At 40.2% G+C, this 25,986-nt stretch overlaps 1 protein-coding gene across 17 annotated transcripts in view; it reads left to right on the forward strand.

Annotated features, from left to right (window-relative positions):
• Positions 1–25,197, forward strand: part of CAMK2G (calcium/calmodulin dependent protein kinase II gamma) — a 226,731-nt gene extending 201,534 nt beyond the window's left edge. For 4 of the 17 annotated variants that reach the window (XM_058188362.1, XM_058188364.1, XM_058188365.1 and 1 more), the window contains 8 exons: positions 2,817–2,885; positions 4,398–4,442; positions 6,055–6,103; positions 9,911–10,042; positions 14,537–14,612; positions 15,553–15,647; positions 18,988–19,232; positions 23,084–25,197. In XM_058188362.1, coding sequence (XP_058044345.1) covers positions 2,817–2,885; positions 4,398–4,442; positions 6,055–6,103; positions 9,911–10,042; positions 14,537–14,612; positions 15,553–15,647; positions 18,988–19,220 — 699 coding nt within the window. In that variant the 3' untranslated portion in view covers positions 19,221–19,232; positions 23,084–25,197. The remainder of the gene's footprint in view (positions 1–2,816; positions 2,886–4,397; positions 4,443–6,054; positions 6,104–9,910; positions 10,043–14,536; positions 14,613–15,552; positions 15,648–18,987; positions 19,233–23,083) is intronic. The other 13 variants (XM_058188366.1, XM_058188368.1, XM_058188370.1 and 10 more) reach the window with 4 other exon arrangements.
• Positions 25,198–25,986: the final 789 nt, after the last annotated feature.

Consider the following 25,986-nt stretch of genomic DNA (forward strand, 5'->3'; position numbering starts at 1 on the left):
AGAGGTCAGATCCCGTGGATCCTCTGCCCTCCGTGTTCCTTTCATAATACTGAAGCAACAAATGTGTTTATTATCTATAGGTTGTTTTTGCTTAACAATCATTTGTTCAGAGACCATTACGACAGCGTTGAACCAAGTGTTAGTTATGACTAGTCCTTGAGGCTGTGGCCATCGTAGTGCTCTCAGGATCAAAATGCTGGTGCTTGGTAGCCCGCCTGATTGTACAACTGCCCCCACTCGTTTCTCTTCTGCCATGCCCACTGCTGACCTTCACTGTCGTCTTCCACTGGTGCTGCTGAAGCAACCCCTGGCTGGGGTTGTTGCTGGCCCTTAGTAGTGGAGTGCAGGGCAGCCAAAAGGGCCGAGATGGGGCAGGGGGGCGCACGAAGAGATAGGAGGGGGAGTGGAAGCAGAGGCAAGCACAGTGTTAAGGGTAATCTGGGTTCACAACCAAGATTGTGGACTGTTGAGCAGAGTACCCTATGCATGAAAACGACTGAGACTGGTTGTATACAATAAGTCACCTGCAGACAAACTGGGGTTTGATATTCCTTTACTTTTAGGGAAAAGGCAAAGTCATGGTCCAAAAACAATTCCAGGTCATACACATATAAAGCCAGTCTTCTTACCAATGTAGACTTGCAAAAGAAACAAGGTCTTCTTTCAGTTCAGCAAAACACAGTTCAATTCACAACAGTCAGTATCTTGAGGAATCAGTAACTAGCCATGATCAAGCAACGATCATAAAGCTCAAATATACAGTTGCAGCATGTCATCAGCTTACAATGCTGTAGCGTCCCTGTAGATTCCCCACAAGCCATAATTTAGTAGTCCTTTTATACATTGGCTACAGAGCTCAACCAATCAGGATGCCTGCATGTTGCAGCACAGCCTTAAAGCAATATCATGCCTTTCTACAAACATACATAGTTAGTTTATATATTGCCCGGCCAACTAGTTAGGCGAATAACCATTTCCTGACACACAGCAAAGCGGGAGAGCCTCCTTTGGGGAAGGGAGCCTGCTGGGCCTAGCTGGGGAGGAGGCAAGAGGATGGAGCTATAAGTTTGTGCAGGGAAGGAGAAGAAGGCATCAAGGCATCACTAACAGCCTCAATGAGGACTAGTGAAACTGCTATTATTAAGCAGTGTGGCCGCATGACGTTTCACCTAATGACCGTTTCCTCGGGGTTGAAAATTCTGGTCCTAATTAGGGGTGTTTAAGTGAGGACTAACTGTATCATTTTTCTGTTTTACATTATTTACTGTTCACAGCACTGCTCTTAAATATTTGAGAAATCCATAACAATATTGTTTTTTATGTCACTGTATATGAAAAGCTTTAATATGGGGAGTTAGGCTTGGCACCTCTTGAAATGTATACTTGCAAAGAAGAAGATCTGGGAGAACCTTGATGCTGTCACAGCTCCCGTCCCCCCCAAAAGGGCATGATGCTGTGTCCGGATCAGTTGTTCTGTCCCCCCCCGCCTCTGTCCGAGCGATGACTTAATTAGCCAGCACTATCAGCTCTGGCAGCAAACTAGCAAGCGTCTGCCAAGTGTCTCTGTTATCTCCCTTGATGCCGATGAGTCAACAAACAGTACTTCAGCTCTTAGTTAAGCAGTTGATTTGCCTTCTACGAAGAGGCATAGCAGCTCTCACTGCTTTTATATCCTGTGGGGTGTGGCTCCATGACTCAGCACTTCCTAGGCCTGTCCCACCCCTTCTGTTGTTCCCGCCTCTCCTGCCTACGAAACCTAGGGTCCAGCCAGGCCTGATTGCCATCAGCTGGGTCTGGAGACATGGCCTGGGAGGGGGGAAGAGTTAGGGGACAGAGGCCTCATTATCTCCTCCACCTGGCCTGCCTCTGGCTCCTGGAGCTGAGCCAGGGAAGCCGGTAGTCCCGAGGTAAGTCCTGATGGCCCTTCCCCCTCACTTTCCAAGTCACGTTCTGGCAGGAGGCCCAGCTCGGGAGGCGCAGACACAACATCAGTAGTGGTTTTCACTTACCTTCGCTACTGGTTCGGGACTCTGAGTGCGCACACGGGGCGCTTCTGTGCATGCGCAGAGTGTCCGTGATGATGTCCGTGCAGATGGGCAGAGCTTCCCGCCACTGACACTACCGGTTAGCCCGAACTGGCGTGAACCGGTAGAAACCCACCACCAGTCCAGATGCTTTTTGGCCTGTTACATTTTACTTAGAGGGTGTTATTTTGTCATGGATTTATGATAGGAATTGTAAGGAGATGTTTGTGATTCCTGGGTAATCCAGCCTTCGATGGGGCTACAACCACTTAGTTCTACTGAATGCAACAGGCTCTCAGGCCTGGTTACAGGCCGGCGCAATGCAAATTTGTTCTGTAACTTTCAGCTGAGCAATTAAACCTCCCTTTTGGGTATTAAGTCCTACAGGTGAACCTGAAGGTGCCTTGGCTCACTTGCTGACATCTTCTTACAAAGTGCACATCTGGATCTGCCCAGCTGACTGCGCTTCATCTAAATATGTTCCTTTCTTCTTAATGCCTCCACCCATTGGTTGATTTAAGTCTGTCTGTGGCACTCATTTTCTTCCATAGACTTTGGGCCAACCGTCATTTTCCATATCCTGCTCCTTCCCCCCTTCCTGTCTAACTTCCTGGCGTTACCTGTGGGAGGTGATAAATAAAGCCGTGCTCGTTACCGTCCTCCAGCTCTCTTCTCTCATAGGGTTGATTGGGGAAGGGACTGAACTAATTTCTAGCAATCAATGTCATGTTGTGATGATTACTGCCCAAGGGGGGCAGAGCTAAAACTAAACCATCTGTTTTTCTGTCTTAGCCACAGACCAACAACAAAGCCAGTATAGTAAGCCCAGCCAAAGAAACGCCCCCAGTGCAGATGTCCATGGTATCTTTCCCAACCATTTCTTTCTCCTTGCTTCATTTTTGGTCCTTACCCTTGGCCAGAATGCTGCCTGTGTTGCTCTTTTGTTTTGGCTTAGTTCTGTCTGCACTCCCAAACATTATCCCGAATTCCTTGCCAGTTGGAGGTGCAAAGCGCTCTGGTGTCTGTCTGTGGGTCCCGCAGCTTGGCCAGACCGAAGGAGGCTGCAGCGGAGTGGCCATCAGCATCCAGTCTCCAAGGAAGGAAGGAATGAAAAAACTCTTATGTGGTCTGATTGGCACAGGGTTTTTCGCTATTCCCCACTAACACTCTTGCCGAGGGCCACCCGTTCCCTAAGGCAGGGGAAAGGCCCTTCTGCTGGTTGTCCTTGAAAAGGGGCCTCTGGTGGCTCAGACTGGTAAGACAGTCTGTTATTAACACAGCTGCTTGCAATTACTGCAGGTTCAAGTCCCACCAGGCCCAAGGTTGACTCAGCCTTCCATCCTTTATAAGGTAGGTAAAATGAGGACCCAGATTGTTGGGGGCAATAAGTTGACTGTGTATATAATATACAAATGGATGAAGACTATTGCTTAACACAGTGTAAGCCGCCCTGAGTCTTCGGAGAAGGGCGGGATATAAATGCAAATTAAAAAAAAATAAAAAAATTGAGTGGTCGCCATATGCAGTACCTGATGGGGAAACGTGAGGGCATTATGGCCCTGAGTCATTCGGCTGAGGAGGGGGCTCCCTGGGGAACAAAACTGGATAAAGACAAGCCTCTCCATAATAATTCAGGAATGAGGGCAAGTGTAAGAACTTAGTGGGATTCTTAGAGACTGGATAGTTGCTTTTCATTCTCTGTAATGCTTTCCCCCCCTCCTGGGATATTTCATAATTTGAATTCCCACATACACAGTGTATCCCATAATGCACTGGCTTTACAAGAGTTGCTTGTAAGTTGTCTTCTCTTTGTATTGAAGTCATCCCAACTTGGCAACTCCATTGGAATCAGACGTGAGATTTTGCCTGCTCTCTGTGTAGTTCCCTGCTGTAGCATCTACGGGTGTCTTTGTCGCCCATGGCGTGGGAAATTATAAATGTCCCCCTAGAGAGAGAAATAATGCCAAAAAGCCCTGTGGGGAAGACAGGGAGACAAAGCCATATGTTCTTCTGAGTGAAATTTTAAGTGGACGTTTTCTTTTATTTAATGAGTTGCAACCGTTTGCCCAAACTTTTTTTTTTCCATAGCTCTAATGAGCTTTCATATGAAATGTATAGATTTTTAGAATATGGAGAAATACACATGGCTTTGTCTCCTAGGAAATGTAGGTGTTAGTGGACCTTTTTGAAGAATTTTTGGGCTCTCCAAGGGTGTGGTCTGCGTATATCTATTATCGGCTCACACCATCTTCAGATAGAAATCTTGCGCTTTGTCCTTGTCTGTTATTTTGCTTTCCCAACAGATACTGCACAGAGAAGGAAACGTGCTTTGAACTAGAATCTGATTCTTTATTTCTGTCCTCTTTCAATTAGGAACCACAAACTACTGTTGTCCACAATGCTAATGATGGCATAAAGGTAAGGTGAGGTTCACAAAAGACCTCCATAATTCCAAACTGGTCTCTTCCTTATCCTTTGAAATTGCATGCGTTACATAGGATTTACATTAGCCAAAGTTACATTTAATTAATTGTATAAATCCGCTAGAAGAGATGGTCAGCAAATTTTCCCTGAGTCCTATGCTGTCTAACTGGCTTACCTCATTTATTAAGATAGTTGGCATTTTAAAAAAACCATTTTATTTTGAAATATACATATATTTATGGCTGATTTGAACATTTCATTCAGAGATTCTCCTTGTTGTTTTTGATACAGAAAATATAATACAAACGAATACAAAACTTACTGAATATTTTCTTATACTGCATTTTGATGCTTGGCACAACTTTTCATATAAATTACAAATTAGGTGTGGTGTTTCTCATCATATGCAGTTTCAGTATAACTTCTCTTCCTGACCATGTTTTCTTTTATTATTGTAAACTTTCTTATTATTGTAAGCCTGAGAGTTATCCTATATAAAAGCTTGTAGTAGGATTTTTTTTTTAAGAAATCAAAATCTACAACATAACACTGCAGTTAGTTCCCGACTTACAACCATAACTGGACCAGAATTTATGTTGTTAAGCAAGGCAGCTCTTACGTGAGTCATACCCAATTCAATCATCTTTTTCCAATAGGGTGTAATCATTGCACACTTGTTAAGCTAACCCAGCATCCCCCATCAATTTTGCTTATACGGAAGCTGGCTCGGAAGGTTCTGATTGCTGGGAGTTATTCAATCATTGCGTGAGTCATACTGTTCTGTCCCCCTCACCTCAGTCCGAGCGATGACTTAATTAGCTGGCACTATCAGCTCTGGCAGCAAACTAGCGAGCGACTGCCAAGTGTCTCTGTTATCTCCCTGGATGCCGATGAGTCAACAAACAGTACTTCAGCTCTAGTCAAGCAGTTGATTTGCCTGCTACGAAGAGGCATAGCAGCCCTTGCTGCTTTTATATCCTGTGGGGTGTGGCTCCATGACTCAGCACTTCCTAGGCCTGCCCCATCCCTTCTTCTGTTGTTCCTGCCTCTCCTGCCTACAAAATCTAGGGTCCAGCCAGGCCTGATTGCCATCAGCTGGGTCTGGAGGCGTGCCCTGGGGGGGAAAGAGTCAGGGGACGGAGGCCTCGTTATCTCCTCCACCTGGCCTGCCTCTGGCTCCTGGAGCTGAGCCAGGGAAGCCGATGCTCCCGAGGTAAGTCCTGATGGCCCTTCCCCCTCACTTTCCAAGTCACTTTCTGGCAGGGGGCCCGGCTCAGGGGGCGCAGACACAACACATACAGTTTGACCACTGTGAAGAAAGCCCTATGCCAGGCAGGGATCGCTAGATTTTACTTCATGTAAAAAAAGGAATATCCAGAAAATCTCAGAGTATAGAGTACACAGGAGGCATTCCATAATTTATCTGTAATTTAAACAATACTGTGGCTTGGAGATGTTGAGAGGGGCAATAAAACATTAGTTATGGAATTTCAAAACAGTATTTAGAGTAAGACTGCATCAAATGACTGAGAGTTACCAAATGTCCATTTTTTCTTCTTGTCTGCTTTTCGTCTTGTGAATGAATGCTGGTGTTTCTATCTTGCAGGGTTCTACAGAGAGCTGCAATACCACAACTGAAGATGAAGAGTTGAAAGGTACATACAGCTTAATAGCAAACAGAGGAGAGATTGCAGGGTCGTTGGCAAAGCAGCTTTTTTTTATGTCAGCTTCTGTGCATAAAAAAGTTGATCGAACCCCTTTAAAGGAATTGTTGTAATTCCTGTCTTCTGGATTTGCTGGTCTACTGACTGGACGTGTTGTTATTGTGGTTGGTTGCACAGTCAGCCAGATGTTTAAAACTGGATTTTACATTTTTATCTTCCTATTGAGTTTTTCCCAAGAACCTGGGATATTATTGTTATTTATTAAATTTACACACCACCTGACTTCCAGCAACTCTAGATGCTTTACAGTTGTTAAAGACATTTAACACAAAAACACAGGAGGCAAAAGAACAATGATGGCTAAGAAAACACACACACGTATCTATTTCTGTATGTATGTAAACAAGCTCATCATTGTTCTCATTTCTAATATTTCACCATTTAAGGAATCTTATTGACTCTTGCTAGTAATTTCTGGGAAAACAGATTTGCAGTATTTCTATGCAATGTATAAAAACTACAAGATGAACTATTCGCAGTTCAAGCTGCCACAGTAGGCAAACATTAATTTCCATTATTTACAGCACGTCATAATGAGTCCTTTAAACTGACCTCAACTTACTGACTAGAATTGAAGGAGGAGAGTACTTGCATTGTTCTGTGTGGATGTGAAGTTTCTTATATCAAACCTTTCCTGCTTATCTGTCAAGGCAGGCCCCTCACTTGTGGAATCACATCTCCAATCATACCTCCAATGCAAAAGTCTGGGTGACCACAGGGTGGCAGCACAGGGTCATAAAAGCGCAAATGCATTGCTGCCATCTAGTGGGTAAATAGGTTGTAGCAGTTGCACTGTTTGCCTTGTTCTCCCTTGTCTTTTGAAAAAGTGGGGAGTGGGCAGAATTCTGGGAAAGCAGCATACAAAGCTCGTAATATTTTACAGGTGACCAAAATCCTTTATTTGGAAACCGAAAACTAGATTGAACAAGGTGCACGCCTCCTGAAACAACAGCATTGAAATGCACCTGAGAGTTATTGGCTACATTTCTCATTTCTGAGCAGGTCATCTTTGACAGTGCTTACCTAGAGTTTGCTTCCCTTCCATCTTGACCACTGTAATGTGCTGTACACTCTAATGCAGAGATCTCCAACCTGGGCAACTTTCAGCCTGGCGGACTTCAATTCCCAGGATCTGGGATTCTGGGAGTTGATGTCCGCCAGGCTGAAAGTTGCCCAGGTTGGAGACCTCTCCATTAGAGTGTACAGTGTACAGCTACATTAATAAAGTCACAACAGGTGGTTATATTATTATATCATATTAAAAAAACCTGAAGTGATGGGCAATTTCACTGGGAATAATGAAGGTATTATTACTGTTTTTAAGGCAAAAAAAATGACTTAGGGGGTGCCTGCCACAGGAGCCATTTTTCCCTTTGTGAAGCGTGGGTGTTACCGCAGCTGGGGTAGCATCGTCTTCACATTGTACTTGTGAATTGCCTCTCTGTAAAATAATTATAGGGACGCGGTGGCTCAGGGGCTAGGACGTTGAGCTTATTGATTGAAAGGTCGGCAGCTCAGCGGTTCGAATCCCCAGTGCTGCCGCGTAATGGGGTGAGCTCCCGTTACTTGTCCCAGCTTCTGCCAACCTAGCAGTTTTGAAAGCACGTAAAAATGCAAGTAGAAAAAATAGGGACCACCTTTGGTGAGAAGGTAACAGCGTTCTGTGCGCCTTTGGCGTAGAGTCATGCCAGCCACATGACCACGGAGACGTCTTCGGACAGCGCTGGCTCTTCGGCTTTGAAACAGAGATGAACACCGCCCCCTAGAGTCGGCAACGACAAGCACGTACGTGCAAGGGGAACCTTTACCTTTACTTTAAAATAATTAAAAATGAGACCTAAGCTGAGACAATTTCTTAGTTTCACTTTACATAATTATCAAAAGGCATGAAGTTTGTTTTTTCAAGGCTTTTACTTCAGGAACTTAAACGAGAAACTCCCAAGCCTCAGAATCAAAAAAGGAAGGGTTCTGTTATTTAAAGACGTTTCCTTGGACTTGGTGAGATAAAGCATTAGCTTTCTTGAGTCAACAGAAAAATCTTCCTGGCTATGCTTTGTACACTAGCATTACATCTGGACAGATTGCAAAAAGCCACTCAATACGTTTGTCAAGGTTCCAGAAAAACCTCTTCTGCATAAAAAAAACTCAGAAGCCATTGTTTTTCAGAGTTCTTTACTAGCATTATTATTATTATTATTATTAATTAAATTTTTATACCGCCCTTCTCCCAAAGGACTCAGGGCGGTGTACAGCCAAAAGATAAAAAACACAAAAATATACAATTAAAACAACAATTTAAAACCGAGCATATTAGAAAAAATGGCCAACATTTAAAAATTTCAAATTTAAAATTATAAACCCTAAAATAATAAAACCCCAGTTAAAAATTTAAAAATATTAAAAATATTATGCCAGTCCCGCTTGAATAAATAAGTGCGTTTATGAGGAAACTGGCACACGATGAGTGAAATTCCAAAACTGAACTTCCGGATTCTTTCCCCAGTTATACAAACCCCAAGAGTCCCACCTCCCTGACCCCTTTGCTGGTCACATGGTCCCACGTTCTCCCAGTTCATTCGAATATCTTCTCACCACTTCCTGCAGATGTGAACACCATCCGACCTTGACCGCTTGAAGAATGTTACCATACCCCTCAACCCCCCTTCTTCCCCTCAGGGGAAAAATGTGGCAGTGTCTGGAACCCTAAAGTCTAGTATGGTTTCCAGGCCTGACAACGTTCTTGTTCTAGTCTGGTTTTGCAGCCATCAAAGTGCATGTATGGATAATAGCAAAGTGAGATTTTCTAATTTAAAAAGTGGCTTAGTATTTGGCTGTCATTCAGTAGAGATTTCCACATTTTTGGTGAGTCTACCTTGATTAGCTGAAGTAGATACTAAGAGCTGTTAGGAGGAATGAAAGGGACAGAGATACGTGAAAACCTGTTTGGTCAACCTGCTTTCTCAGTCAGACAGTTGTGAAGATAGGAGGTTGTTTGCTTGCATGAAAATGAAGTGGGAAAAGCACGCAGAGTTGCTAGTGGGCACTTAGTATTTTTCTATCTTTGTTCATTAGGACAAAGGAAGCGTATAATTGAATTAGCAGAGTAGTGTTATGCTTGCTGCATTTGTAACTCACTTTTCTTCCATGACATTCAAAGTAGCCTTGATCGGATCCCCAACCTACTGAAGTTAAGTCAAATTGCTCACTCAAAAATGGTTATATGAGACAGGGATGTAATGATCTGGCCTTCTTACAATGCCCTCTCCAACTTATTGATTGGTTTAATAAGAAAATGTTGATTTGGGGACAAGATCTGACATTTTCCTTGCTGAAATTGGCAATTTTTAAAAATTCCAAATAATTGCAATGTCTTTTGTTTCCTCCTAAATGTCTGGAAATTATGCTCCTGGGTCAGACAGACTTCTGTCTGCAGTATAGTTTTGATTGTAACATGGAATCTGTGGAATATTTTATTCTCCACCTTGTGTCTCGTTTAGTTCTCACAGTCAGGACATCCAAAGAGTGGATCTCTTTGAAAAGATACTCGAAGGGTCATTCCAGCGGGGAAGGTGTTCCAGAGATCCATCAAAGAATGGACTGGGAGCTGCTTTTATCCAGGAGCAGTGTGTGCTCTGGGATTTTGTCTTATTTGAATGGGTGTGGATTTGTATTGTCAGTGCAATTCTTATCCTGCTTTCTGCTTTTATTTTTACTTTAATGCTTGCATTTGTTTTGCAGCTACTGCTACACTGTCTTATGAAGAGAAGCTTCTTGCCTGGGAAAGCCCAGGGCAAACTGTGGAGTTGGATCGTGCTCAGTCGGAGCCTGTCCTAACTCCAGTAGTTCCATTTGCATTTAACAGTCTATCATGTAAGTTAGCTGTTAATTAGCAGCAGTAGCAGGTAGAGAAATAGTAGTAGTGATTTATGTCCCTTATTTAACACTTCCCCTTCTTATTTTTCTATTCCTACTTTTCTTCCCTATCCTCCTGTAGCAGTTATCACTTTCTGCTTGAATTAATTAGTTAGGAGAGTAGAACTGTTCATTGCTAAGTGTCCCCATCCCTGGAAAACTTTCATGTGCCACACTTATCTGCATTCCCTTACATTTCAGCCTGGGATAAGTCATTGACCAATTGGACAGTGTTGACTAAGAGTTATAGACATAAATCTACATGGAAATTTGAACAAAAATGCTAAGAAAGTCAAAGCATCTGTTAACACTGTCAATTGTAGCAAATTAGCATTTGTTTAGAACAGGGGTCTCCAACCTTGGCAACTTTAAGACTTGTGGACTTCCACAAGTCTTAAAGTTGCCAAGGTTGGAGACCCCTGTTCTAGAATTATCAGATCACTTGTCCTCAAAGTATTCTTCTCCTTTGAGCTGCTGTTAGAATGGGCTTTCAAAGGGCATTACTACATGTAAGCTTGCCATACCACGAAGAAGGGACAGCACAAAAGCATATGAGAAATTGTTGCTGTTTCCTCTGTCAGTCCCTTGTGGAATCTTCCTGCATATTTAGTTGTAAGCCAAAGTGGGAACATCCTTGCCCAAGCCATAGGATGGGAACTGGATCAGTTGGACATCTTTCTTCATTGTCCTTTCTACCTACCTTTATCACCACAAAAACCTAAAGGATAAGAGAAACTCTTCTTCTGCAGATGAGTGACTGATGAATGCCACAAAGTTCTTTGCAATTCTCATTGAAATCATGAAGATTGTTTGTTTTGAGCAGACTATTAAGTTGAATGTTCTTGTTTGTTGTATGTAATGATCAACAGAGAGCAAGCTTATATGTCCCTGTCCATTATCCATGATGATTACTGCACTCCACGAGGTTTTAAAAGCTTTCTGTTTATACTGTCATGTTTGCTTCAGTCCAAGATCATAATAAAGTATTCATCATCACTGAATCTTCCTTCTAACAACAAAGATCAAAATGTTTTTCTAGCAGATAAAGATAGAAACTCAGATGTCCAAGAAATATTTGCTTAGACATGGGACACTTAGATATGAGAAAATGGTCTCCCAAACAAGTTCACTCCTCGATAGTTGGGGATTTATTTGGGTTGTACTGGAATACTCAAATCAAGCTGTTTCAAGGCTGAGTAAAGACAGATGGTGGGCTGACAGGCCATAATTGAATACTTGTTTTCTGTACAGACAAAAAATGACCAAGATAATCCATAAAAAAAGAGGTTAATCCAATATTTCAGGTAGCCAAACTGCATATGAGTCTCCACAGAAATTAAAAAGATTCCAGGGCTTCAAGAGTATTCAGAACAGGTCTCCAAAATTTAGATTGAGTTGCCTCTACAGGCTCAAATCACAGAACTAACAAATCTGTCTACCCTAGAGCAGGCATTTAAAGATCTGAACTCTGAATATATTTGTTGCAGCAGAAATATTATTATTGCCATTATGGTTAGAAAAATGCAGAATTCCATTTGAAAGTTTATGGGCCTGATAGTGATATGTGTCTGGTGTTAATATCAGGTTGCCAAGACTTGGAAAGTTGTACCCATGTATAAATATATTTTGTTTACTGTGACATGGATCTATGGAAAAATGCCTCAGTTAAGTAGGAAAGAGAGAAAAAATAGATTTTTGGAAAGTACAATGCGACGTTTCTTTCTCATTGGTTGAGATGTTTAGTCTGTTTGGGCACAATTTAGTAGCTGGCATGTATACAATCTGTTGACAATGTTTGTTGTTTTATTGATGCGAAGCACCACGAAAGTAGCAATTGGCCTAAAATAATGTAATGCTCAGTATATGAACGTGCTACTTCATCCATACCTTCCTTTTGTGCCACCCATTCAGATCTAACTGCCCATGGAATGACGAAGACAATAGGCCTTTTAATCCATTCTAGCACAAATGTTTAATGTATTGATTAGCTAAGGAAACAGAGTAACCAGTATGCAAATGGTAGATGACAAAGATAAGTAGATGGTAGATGACAAAATGGTAGATGACAAAGACAATGGTAGATGATCAAAGCCTTTGATTCCATGGCTTCAAACTCAAGACTTCCACAAAAGCAAGGAGCTTGAATACACAAACTCTTGGAAGGGAACCAGGAAAAAGCTTGGTGAAGATTAAGTGTGTCATGGACATTTTTCTCTCTGACTTCAGAAAAGATAGACAGACATGAGATAAGCTGCACATGTCTACTTTTACAAAAGCATTTGATGGAATTGCATGTTTTTGGTAATTGGATAAAGAGAAGCATAGGATAATATGTAATGCATTGCACCAGTGGATATCATTCAGAAGACTTTAAAAATGAAGGCAGAGTTGTTTTTGCCCATAAATAGAATAGAATAGAATAGAATAGAATAGAATAGAATAGAATAGAATAGAATAGAATAGAATAGAATAGAATTTAATTTTATTGGCCAAGTGTGATCGGACACACAAGGAATTTGTCTTGGTGCATATGCTCTCAGTATACATAAAAGAAAAGATATGTTCATCAAGGTACAACATTTACAACACAATTGATGGTCAGTATATCAATATAAATCATAGCATAGCGTACCTTCTGTTATCATCCACATGACATGTCTGTAAACATTCAAGGCCTACAGATGAGCCTGTTTTTTGAAGCTATTTATTTCTGTCATGGAGGAAATCAGAAACAGATATTAAATATACTGTATTGCTCAACTGGAGGGTATCTGAATTCTAACCATATGCTTACTGTGTGCAGTTAAAACTTTGCCTTAAGTAATTTCCTTACACTATGAGAGTTAGAATTTTGAGCTGAGGTAAAAAATTGTTGTGGCATACATAAAATGGAATAATAGTCAGTCACAAAGGCTAATCGAATAAGGAATGAAAATGTTTCTTCAAATGAAATCCTAGCTCTAACAGAATGAGACGACACTGGAGACGTTTTCAGGAGAAACAGCAACTTTATTCAAGAATAAAAACAGTTGCTATTAAATCATTTATTTAAGCCACCAAGCAGACATTGGAGGCAGCGTCTGAAAACCTATCAGTGTATTCTTTTGTTAATGTATTTGAAGTTCTGTAACTGAAATCCAGTGGTGGAATTCAGCCAGTTCGCACTATTTCAGGAGAACCGGTTGCTAACTTTCTGAGTAGTTTGGCAAACTGGTTGTTGGAAGAAATCATTAGGGCAGAGAACTGGTTGTTAAATTACTTGAATCCCACCACTGCTGAAATCCCATGCTTGCATAATTTGTTGGAAGTTTCAAAGAACCGGGGGTCTTACTATAATCTTATCTGGGTCCGTACAAACACAATTAAGCTTCTTCCTACAGATCTTCATTTTGTCCCACCAACCTCAGAGTGATTGTACAGACATTCCCATTGATGGTGATGACATTTCTAGTGTTTGTCAATACAAATCATAGTTGCTATAACCCAGGTTTCTACAGAACCATGGTAGTTTACAAAATAAAAATCGTGGTTCAAAGTAGAACTGCATAGCATGAAACCAAGGGTACAGCCCCTGAAATAACTAGAATACAACCTTCCAGAATTTGCTACTAAATTTGTAATGTCTGATTTGATGGATTTTTTTAAAACAGGGTCTCCAACCTTGGTCCTTTTAAGACTTGTGGACTTCAACTCCCAGAGTTCCTCAGGAACTCTGGGAGTTGAAGTCCACAAGTCTTAAAGGGACCAAGGTTGGAGACCCCTGTTTTAAAAGTGATTATACTGATGATATCTAATTTAAATTTATTCCTGTCAGTGAAAAGCCAGTTGTTGCTATTGGATGAAAAAAAATTAACATTCCTGGTACAATTGCTTAGTTTCTGAGGGAATAATAAGCCAATGATAGACCTGTAATGGGCCCATTTCTTCAGATTCGCTGATGCATATTGTATAATATGATCATATATATGATTATGGTGAATCTTTCTCACCACAGAAATGATGCTTCAAGATTTGTTCCTTGATTCTTGGAACATTACTGCTCTATATGGATTATATCTTAAATATAGTACAATGCCTTGACTTTTTGAATGGGGCAGCCTGTTTCCTGAGCTCTTTCCTCTTAACGGCAGACGCCATCCTTCCAAATTGGATAGGCAAAAATGGCCCCTTTATGACCTGTAGACTTCAACTCCCAAAATTCCCGAGCCAGCTATGCTATGTTGGCTCAGGAGTTCTAGGAGTTGAAGTCCACAGGTCGTAAAGGAGCCACAGTTGTCCACCCCTTCTTTAAATGGTTAATCTCATTACTGTGCTGATTTTCTGGAATGCAAGAAGTCAGCTGCCCCTGCAAGAAGACTAGTAGTTACCCTGTTGATATGGAGGGACTTACTCATCATATAACTTTTATAATTCCAGTGCTTTCAAGTTGTCTTTTTTATGCTTTGTCCTCAGTGCGTAAGCAAGAAATCATCAAGATAACAGAGCAGCTGATCGAAGCAATCAACAATGGAGACTTTGAAGCTTACACGTAAGTGAAGAAATGCAGAGGTCTTTGTGTATCAAAATGACCATACAGTTAGTCCTCATTTAGTGACCACTCACAATTATGACAGCGATGAAAAAGTAAATTTGTGACCAACCCTTGCATTTTTTACAACTTTTGCAGGTCTGTAAAGCAAAGGAAAGCTGAAGACATTTCATAAGCACAACTACAGTTTCACTTAGTGACTGCTTTGCTTAACCAAGTTGCCAGTCCCAATTGTAGCCATATGAGGACTACCTATAATTAGTTACTTAAGCTATGAAAGCTTGTGCCAACTAATAGCCAGAAATACTTGTAACCTATTGATGATAACATTGACTGTTAATTGTGCTCTTGTGTTTTTTAGCTAGAACACCAGACAGGCATAAGTGAATCTTTTTTGATGCTGTAGAAGCCGTATGAAACACATGTAATAAATGCAGCTTGTCAATATCAATATTTTGAAAGCATGAAACAACACTCATTCATTGTATCAAACTCATTGCTGTATACAAAAAATATGGTTAGTTTTTTCTCTCTGAAAAAGTGGTTATTTAATCTGAAAATGAATAGTTAAATAGGAGGAAATTATGTGTCTGTGCGCATTGAGTCCTAATGGGAATAGAAAATGGGCATAAATAAATGCACTTGGAAATGAATCACAGGTAAAATCCATATATTGAATTTGGAACTAGAACAGTTTCCCCCAAGGTTTGTTTTCCTATAATCTCTTATCTATTTTGTCAGTCCAAGAGAGAGTTAAGATCTTCTCTAAAGCAAGAAATAATTGTATCCTACTATTTGAAGCTGCTTCAGGGTTTTTTGATAGGGAAAACCTGCATCCAAGTGGCACAGTACTAACAGCGTGTGATAATAGTTGCGGTTGTCTGATAAATGATTTCAAGGATCAGATGCCAATGAGATCAGATTACTTCATTTGTTATAGGAAGATCTGTGATCCTGGGCTGACCTCATTTGAACCTGAAGCACTGGGAAACCTCGTGGAGGGGATGGACTTCCACAAGTTTTACTTTGAGAACTGTGAGTGGTAGATAACTGGCAAATTCAAAATGATTCTTCCCCCTCTCTCCGTGGGTAGGAAATGGCCTGGGATTTCATGTCCAGCTCTGGACTAGCTGTCAGTAAGGATCATATTGTAACTTTGATATATACACTTCCAAAATTCACTCCATTTTTCCCAGATTGTTTCTGAGATGGGACAGATCTGTTCCATGTCCTCCATTTTGTTCTCTTTATTTCCAAATTTTGTATATAAAGCATGTGCACTTTGCTACAGCTTTCTGTGTCTGTCATTGTCTTTTATAGGACTACTAGGGTTTGGATACCTAATGGTATCTAGGGAATTCTGGGGAATGCAGGGGAATTCTGGGAGCTGAAGTCCACAAGTCTTAAAGTTGCCAAGATTGGACACCCAAAACGCTCTAAAGGGTTAAGAGCTGTCCAGAGTACCTGGACAGTGAAATGAGTGACATATAAATTAAACAATTAAATTAAAAAGCACATGTTTAAAATCCTGAAAAATTCCTGCCTACCTAAATAAAAGGCAACATTCTCTGTTTTTATAAGCACACAAATGCAATGAACAAAACTCACTCAAATCAATTTTAATATGGTCATATATCTAATTGCATCAAGATTTCATTTGTGTGTTTTACTAATGCACTGCATGTATGTATTAATTAAATATCATAAATAGAATGCATATTAATTAAAAGTATTATATTGACAACCACTGAAGTCTGTTGGCAATTTACAGTAAAAGAAGTATCTTCCATATTCTGTTATTTAACAATAAGGAGAATATGTCTTAGTGAACTACAAAAGTAGAAAATTATAGCAAAGTGCTCTAATTATTTTTAATTTCATCTATTTCAGGAATGTATGCTACACTTCAATATTTTCAGGGCATTTTGCAGAATAATATATATTAAAATACTTTGCAGCAATCAGTATGAAAAAAAAACTTGAATTGATGTTAAAAGCAAAATTGAAACCTATTCAGAAATGGAAAAATAGCAGTAACAATATAGCTTCCAGGCAGTTCTTCCTAGGCAGAGATCCTCAGGAGTAGTGGGAAGGAGTGAGAAGGCTCTCGATTTGCAAACAATGCGTCTCCTCTCCTTTGATGGGAAGATATAGAGAGGAAAGAGGGGACTGGAGATTCTGCTGAGTTTGACTCTAGTTCCCAAATCATTTAAGGTTTTCGGGACAGGCAGTAGCTCTCACTGTGGTTCACATATGGCAGTACTGTCATTTTCACACTTATAAAATTCAATTATGAAATCAAGTTTCGTACTTCAGTTTGGCATGGATCATTTCAGAGATTGCCTGACTGGAACTGAATCTCCAGAAACAGAACCTTCTTTCTGGAAACCCAAAGCTTCCGGAGTCGTGTTGACTTTCACTGCAGAATTAACAAATGGCAATTGCTCTTGGACATAATTAGGTGATGTGATGTAAACTCAGTCAAAAATACCAGCCTATTTGCAGCTAAATTGATGCAAAGGAGCTGCTAAAATATTTATTTTATTCATAAGATTGGATGTAATCTGCCAAATCACCTGCTTTGACTAGCTGAGGGAAATCTTTATATTTAAAGCATTTTCAAAACTGGATTGTCTTGTTCTATTTTCTGATTAGGCAAACATGAAAATGATATTTATCACAGAAACGCCCTCAAGGGGAAAAACTGTAAAAATTATGGAGGAAAGAGACAGGATTATTTGTATTATATATCTTTAAAGTTGATTTGTAGGGGAAGAAGGGTGGAGCTAAAAACATATTTTCTTTCCTAATCATGATTTCTATGCTAGTGTAGATATGTACTGTAGATTACAGACAGATGCAGCGTACTTTTAAAAAAGTATCATGAATGAAAAATAGTTCCAAAATTTCATTTCTTGCCAAGTAAAATCGTGGGAAAATTACGTCCTTCATCCTTGATAAAATACCAAGTTACTGAGAAAACATGTAAAAAGTATTTGTTATAGAAATGTCGTTTTGTGTGTGGGTATTTTGGGTTTTCTACTATCATCTTCCTTTTATTTTCCTCCCAAAAGCTGTGATTGAACAGAAGACCAAAAAGAAATGTTCGTATTGAGAGCTGATGCTGCTATGAAAACAAGACCTTTTCTCCCTTTTCCTACACTGAGATATTTATAGGGAGATCTGTGTAGGGAGAGGAGGTTCCCTGCTCTCTTATGATACCCCAAACAATTCATCATATTTTGCAGAGACCAGAACTGACTTTGGCGCCGTTTGGGGGACAATTGCTTCACTTTGGATGAATCCACTGTCTCAATTAATCCTCCATAGCAGGGGTCTCCAACCTTGGCAGCTTTAAGACTCGTGGACTTCAACTCCCAGAGTTCTCCAGCCAGCAAAGCTCTGGGAGTTGAAATCCATGAGTCTTAAAATTGCCAAGGTTGGAGACCCCTGCTCCATAGCACAGGATTTGTCCAACTTTGATGGACACCCTTTGGTTTCTTGAGTTTTATTCTTAGAACTACCAAATTTTAAAAGTGTTAAAAGAGTTTTCTTTGTTAAAAATTCGGGACAATTCAGGACAAGTGAATAGAAAATTCTATTTATATCAGTCCCATGGTTTGTTTGAGAATACATAGTGCTCAAGATCCAAGGGTAGCATTTGGTTTAAAGAATGTGCTATTGCCCCATAAAGAACTGCTTCTCTTTTCTTGCAAAAAGCTTTGCTACCAAATTTCTTCCTTGATAGGATTTGAGGTATCATGTATAGGTGGTAGGGAATGTGGTAATACAATGTAATGATATCCCTGGTCTCCATCATATGGATAGATGGACCCTCTGCAGTACTGTCCTCTCTTGGTAGCCAGGTAGGAGCAAACAAATGCCTGTCGCCATTTGACAGCCTCCCAAAGGCAGACAGAGGAAGTCTTTAGGCTGGTCAAGTTACCGTCTCCTTCCTCTTTCTGCTGTTCATCCGTGTCTGCCTTCTCAGTAATTTTCCTCATTATGTTATATTCCATAGAGGCAAAGTGGATTCTGTTGTATATAATTATGTTAAACGATAAAGGCATTAATTTTGTCCTTCCAAGAATGCCTCAGATTCAGAACAGCAGGAAAGTAATATCATTTTTAGAATTTATGGAGAAAGGGTCTGAAATGCTGGGTGGATTAGAGCTTTGCTATGATTAGGGGAAAAAGAGTTAGGAAAAAAACGTTTGTAAAAGAGGGAAATGTGGATGCTACAACCCCGATTGAGTTGGAAGAAAACAACAAAGGGGATGAAGATGGATCACGTGGTTGCCAAGCTGTAACTGACAGAAGCAATTTCTCTTGTGTGAGTTGAGAAGAACCTTGATTGTTTTTTGTATCTCCTCAGTACTGTCCAAGAACAGCAAACCAATCCACACTACCATCTTGAATCCCCATGTTCATGTTATCGGTGATGATGCAGCATGTATTGCCTATATCCGTTTGACCCAATATATTGATGGCCAGGGCCGGCCTCGCACCATGCAGTCGGAAGAGACCCGTGTTTGGCATCGCCGGGATGGCAAGTGGCTGAATGTACACTACCATTGTTCCGGGGCTCCTGCAGCTCCGCTCCAATGAAGCTAAAAACGGGTAGGTTGAAAGGCTGCAAGTGCTGTTAGGAATATATCGAGCAAAGTTTAGCTAGAAAAGGTCCCCAAGGCCTGAAGACTTGCAGGGAAAGCGAGCCAGGCAAATACTTTGTATTCTGAAATGTGATCAGGGATGCAAAGAAGGCAGAGTGTTGTGTCTTGCCCGCCCTCAGAGCAGCCGGGGCCTTCTTATCTGCTCCCGAACACGGAGGAATGTATGCCTCCCGGCCCCAGTCCTGGCTCCATGCCCAGACAAACTGCAGAAGAAGGAGCACCTCCCTGCCCCAGCCCTGACTCCATGCCCAGGCAAACGGAGCAGCTAGACCCCTCCCCCTCCTCCACAGCATGTGAGCCTGAGGAGGGTTTATTACCAACAGCTGATTGGAGTGACCCTCGCATCAGAAGATTGGAGAGGCGGAGGCAACAGAAGGAAGGGAGGGGCAGGCCTTAATGAGTGCTGAGTCATGGAGCCACACCCCATGGCCTATATAAAGGATCTGCTTTCTGGCAGTCTCTGAGTCAGGCAAAAGTCGAACTTATCTTGCTGAAGTCACTTTCTGGTCTCCTGCCTGCTCTGAGGACTTTGCTAGGACTTTGGGCAGAGCTGCAGAGGCAAGCCTGATTCGGATTTCCCTGACCCGGCCGTCAGCGGAGGAGTGGGACACGACACAGAGAGGGAAAGTACGCAAGGCAAAGATGTACAGGAAAACTAAGTCAGGGGTCTCCAACCTAGGCAACTTTAAGCCTGGAGGACTTCAACTCCCAGAATACCCCAGCCAGCAAAGCTAGCTGGGAAATTCTGGGAGTTGAAGTCCTCCAGGCTTAAAGTTGCCCAGGTTGGAGACCCCTGCACAAAGTCATGTTAGTAAGTATTAATAGAAAGGAAAAAAGACCTTTTGAGCCAATGCAACTGATTTCACTGTAATGCTTTTAATCAGAAGGATGTTCGAGTGAGATTTGCTTCTTATGTGTAACTTAAAAGCTGATAGAGAAGAAGTTCCTACTGTAGTGAAATGAGTTGAAAAGTTTTGATAGACTAGGAGGGAATGGATCAAATGTCCTTGTTTTTCAGGTTGTCAAGAGGCAACGGGCCTAGGCATCCCCCTCACCCATAGAGAACCAAAGGGTTCCGTCCAGTCGTCTCTCATTTATCGAGGCAGAAGCCAGCAAAGGTTCTGGGTTTTTTTTTCACTGATCAGCCCTGCAAGATTGGATAGCATATTTGATATATGGTTCAAATATCACAGCCACATTTGATTCCCCACGTTTTAAAGGCCCCAGTTAAAGCAAAAGTCTATTCTCACCATAAAAAAATAAATGTTTTTGTAGCCTGCCTAATTTTTTTGATAAATAACTCAAGGCAGCAAAGGTACCTAATATTCCTTCCGCATCCTGTTTTCCCTATTTCTTCTCTCTGAAGAACTAAATGGGATAGAGCAATTACTTAGTCTCACGGGGACAATGCTTTTTAGAGTAAAACACCTACATCTTTACAATCCCCAAGTTACAGAACTTGGCATTTTTTTATTACGGTATGTTTTCAAGATAAAAGCTATACAACGAGTACTATATAAAACCTGTATAATATTTATCAAGGTGTTCAATTTCTCTCACTGTTTCCAGAGAAATAAAAAATTATCTGAGCAAAGAGTAGCAAGACTTTTACTGAAATTTCTTTTGCTCTGTTATGATGAATCACAGTAGATCTCCCAGAAGCTTTCTTACCCGATCAATCTTTGCTGTTCCTTAAGATTCAGCCTGATAATTAGCATTGGTAACTGGGGCATTATATTCATTTAAACTTTTATCCCAATGGCTTTAGTAGTTCAAGTGGATGGCTGAATTTCCCTATCTACCCGTCCAGAGGGGCATGGAAAAAGAGACAGTATCCCTTTTAGCAGGGACAAAGAAACATGGTCTTATAATAGTTCAAGATATGGTTTCCTAATTAAAATTCCAAGTTCCTTTCAGCAGTTCATGAGGACATACAAAAAAAAATACCCTTAAATATGTATTTGTAAAACATTTTTACAATGTATTTTACATTGTAAAAAAATATATTAAAATGTCAATTGATGTCAACCTACCTTTTCTTTTGACATCTTGCAAGTGCTTTTTCTTGTCCCTTTTCAACCTATTAAAAGGTTTTGAGTTTCTTAAACTCCTTCTTGGGCTTAATTTTTAGACTTGACACCTGCCTTTTTTTGTTATTTAATGGAGTTACCTTGTCAGTTTTCTTATTTAATTCTTACCTTCATTTTTTTAAACCTACTTTTCAATTCCCTTGGAAGCCTAATGTGACTCTCATTCCCTGCCTCATTACAAGAATAAGAATACATAATTAAAAATAATGATAGGAATATATGCTTGATACTCCTCAGGGCTACAAACTCAGGCTTTTAGCAAAAATGTGTAATATTTACTGTAGTATAAACTAATGTTTGAAATGTTTTGCAGATTTGTTTGGAAGATTTCTGAATGATGTTGGATATTTAATTTTTAGAAAAAATAGACAACTGTACGTCATTGAAAAGGAAATTTAGAGTTTACAATGCCTGAAACCCCAATAACTTTGACTTCCTGTGTAGAAACTCATCCTATTTATTCATATAACAAGATAAATAGAGCAAAAGGGGGCATTTGTCACCTCTTCCGCAAAGTTTATTCTTCAAATCTGCAATAAAACATGAAAGGAAGAAGGGCCCTTTTATGGATTTTGTGCAATGTGGTTTCAGTATCAGAAGCATGCCTCCCACTTCCTATGCTGGGTGTGCTTAAAGGGGAAATGCGGTTGTATTTGTTTTAGAAGCACTTTGAATAGGAAACAGCACAGAAATTATTTCTGGGCTACGCACTCACCCTGCAGCATCCTTGACATAGAGCAGATACAACATGGGTTAAATTCTAAACTATTAGAAGAGCACAATCCAACAAATAATTTGTCTCTTTTTCACCGTGTCCTTCCTTCCATACTAACTTCTCAAATGTAGAATAGAATAGAATAGAATTTTTTATTGGCCAAGTGTGATTGGACACACAAGGAATTTGTCTTGGTGCATATGCTCTCAGTGTACATAAAAGAAAAGATACGTTCATCAAGGTACAACATTTACAACACAATTGATGGTCAATATAAATTTATCAATATATCAATATAAATCATAAGGATTGCCAGCAACAAGTTATAGTCATACAGTCATAAATGGAAAGAGATTGGTGATGGGAACTATGAGAAGATTAATAGTTGTGCAGATTTAGTAAATAGTTTGAGAGTGTTGATGGAATTATTTGTTTAGCAGAGTGATGGCCTTCGGGAAAAAACTGTTCTTGTGTTTAGTTGTTCTGGTGTGCAGGGCTCTATAGTGTCGTTTTGAGGGTAGTAGTTGAAACAGTTTATGTCCAGGATGTGAGGGGTCTGTAAATATTTTCACGGCCCTCTTCTTGATTCGTGCAGTATACAAGTCCTCAATGGAAGGCAGGTTGGTAGCAATTATTTTTTCTGCAGTTCTAATTATCCTCTGAAGTCTGTGTTTTTCTTGTTGAGTTGCAGAACCGAACCAGACAGTTATAGAGGTGCAAATGACAAGACTCAATAATTCCTCCTTAGATTGCTGAGGCAGTGGAATATTAACTTACAGAAATGATTTTAACAATTACTAGTAATGAAGTGGAATAGGGAAGTCTATCCCCTAACTATTGTGTGCTGTGAAGTGTAACTATCTTCAATTTACTAGCTTCAATGCAGGTGTAACCATCCAGGTCTTGGGATTCCTAATCTCTTTTGCCCCGTTGACCCTGTTGTGTTTCCTCCCACGGTTTTTCTCTTCATGCTTATTCTTTTTTTGATTGCAGCAGTTTTCGGAGATACTCAGCGGGAGGGCAATATCTTCTCAGCAACTCCAGCTCTGGAGTACCTGAATTACAGCAACGGTCATATTCGTTTTGACGTTTAAAGAAATATGAATTACAAACCGGCAGCAGCCAAATGCACGAAACCCTGCATGAATCTGATGCTCCAGGTGCTGCCGCCTTTCTGTTGTTTTTCCATGGATCCATCGTGTCTGTTTCTGCTGTATGAAGGTGTCTTATAAATCCTGAGAGAAACCCATATTGTTTGTATAGAAAAGAGATCACCTGTGATGGAATATCCAGCACCTCCCCTGCAGGGCTGATGACGGGAGCAACAGCTGTGAAGCATCTTTCAGAATTGGAGCAAAGAAAGGGAGAGAGAAAGAGTTTGAGAGCGAGAGACTGTGCCTCTTCGGCAGCAGGATGCTGTAGGCCCAGTGGAAATTGACCTTGTCTTCGGGTTATGCTGCTGCTTTAATCAGTGAGATATGGCTGATGGTGGCGAGCTCACCAGGGCCAGCGTAAAAGAAAGGGGTAAAGCAGGAGGAGGACTTTTCTTACACTGCTGCCATCCAGCAACCAACTGGAGCCCAAACATCAGCAGTAAAGACGAGCCAATAGCTACTGGCTCCCACTGATGGATTGGATAAAAATGAACAAGAATGTTTTAAGGAACAAGTATGAGCTGGTTTTGTTAGCATAGGAGCTTCAGAGATGCACTGATTTTTACAAACAGCCACTCCTCGATGATGTAAGTCAACGTATAAGGGTAGAATTTAAAAGCAAATAATCTTAAGAGGGCAAAAAAATTATGTGAATGGCTTACTTTATTTTATTTTTTATTGTTTAGAATAGATGGGATCCAGAGTGCTCCTTAGGAAACAGTTGAAAAGCTTTGTTACACTCCGCCCTGAAGATTTGCACACACATGCATTTGCTTCCTGTATGGTGTGTAATTTAGTCTGTGTGTTATACTAAAATACTATATTATCTATGAATTTTAAAAAAATCTCTCTATAATTATGGGGCTAGCTGGTTCCCCCGTTTGATTTGTTTTCTGATAAAACTAGCAAAGGGAGCCAGCAACTTCCAGAAGTGCTTTTTTTCAGTAGCCCAGTCTATTTGACATTGCTTTATTTCCTGTTGTTATGTAGGTTTTTTGGGTTGTTTTAATCACATAAACGTAGAACTTTTGCATCAGCCATATTTATTGTCTTTGCTACAGAGAAAGCAAGTAATGTTTTTTATTTCCTACATCAGAAGTGTTTGTCAGCTTTATGGTTTGACTATTATTTTTTCAGTTTCTGAGCAGAAGTGGGATAAAAGCTTTCCCAATAAATTTCCAAGATCAGATTTACACCATGACATTCTCTGCCCCTTGTGTACAACGCACATCAAACATTTTTATGTCCATTCATTAGATCTGAGAACATGGAATTCCATTAAGTTGTTCCCTTTGTACCTGAAATAGGACTGAGAATAATTTTGCAGTCTAATTAAATAGAAAATAGGAGGGTGAATTTAATGGAGTTTAGGAAAATACAAAGTTTCCGTTTCAATATGAATGGGAAGGGAAATATCTTTTTCTGTTCTTCTAATGAGAAACTCCTAACTCAGCTCCATAATATTTATGATAGCTTATGCAGGAAAAAAGCATTCCTTCTTGCAGAGATTTGTGCAGACTTTCATTTTCCTTTATAAAGAGAAGGAATATTTTCTCAAACGAGAGAGATGTTCTACTGGGACTAAAGAACCTGTGACACTTCAGTTGTTGCTGGGCTCACCTCCCGGTATCCCTCCCCAGTGGCTTGAGAGCTGGGGTTATGGGTGAAGTTAATTCCACAGCTTCTGGAAGGTGACAAAAACTTCGCCTTTTCCTATAAATTTAATATAGAACATATCTAGGACTAAGTGTGTGAAGTAATAAACCCCCTGATAATTTTACTAGGATTTTAAAGAATAACATTACAAAAGTGAGGAACAGGAAATTAGTTACACTGCATAATAAAAGATGTGCATGCTTCTAGGTCTGATCTTTTCTTGTCTTTATCTGATTATTTATAATAATCCCTCTGTATTGAGTATCTGCATCCTTAAAACATATTTTTGGAACCGTTTGAGTTGTTTTGTCTTTGTTTTTACCGTCTGTAAGATCTGTTCCAATTTAATGAGAATCTTAGCTTGGTATGGCCATTATCAAACACAGCTATAAACCTTTGGCTTTCTTAATGTTCTCCTATGAGGTTAATGTAAGCATCTATATCATGTCCAGTTTTACACAGGAAATGGAACACGTTTGATGCAATTTTTTTGCATGATAGTGAAATAATAAAATAAAATTAGTTTTTTTCCCCTGAATGTTAATAGAACCTTCATAGCTTTGTTACAATGAAACCTTGAACTGAACATATTTAATAAAATAACATTTAAATGGTGCAAAATATCAGATAGTAATCTTCTATTTTCCTGAGTGCCTGAGAAAACAACCTGAGCTGTTTGGAGATGTCCCTTTATCAAGATGGCAGTGAGCGCAAATGTGTTGTTCACCTGGAAACAGCTGAGTGAGATGAATGAGTTTATGTGTATGTAGCTGTGTCGAACTGAGGTTATGGCCACTGATCTACAGAGCAGTGGCTGAAAATATTGCCCAGGCATGTTTGAAATGGTCTATAAAGCAATGTCAGGATTGTTGCCAAATATTTAAGTAGTTTAACTTAAAGAAGCCACTAATTTATTTAAATCTCCATTGTTTATTAGGTTTTTATGCTGCAGCAATTGCATCTCCAAGTCTAAATATTTGAAAGGCTGTAGTTCCATTTAGGATTGTATAATGGCCTCTGAGGTTTAGCTGTTTGATGTATAATTTATATATAGCCAGATTAACACAGATCTAACATACAAATACA

This window comes from Ahaetulla prasina, chromosome 6 (assembly GCF_028640845.1).
Source record: "Ahaetulla prasina isolate Xishuangbanna chromosome 6, ASM2864084v1, whole genome shotgun sequence".
Lineage (NCBI taxonomy): Eukaryota > Metazoa > Chordata > Lepidosauria > Squamata > Colubridae > Ahaetulla > Ahaetulla prasina.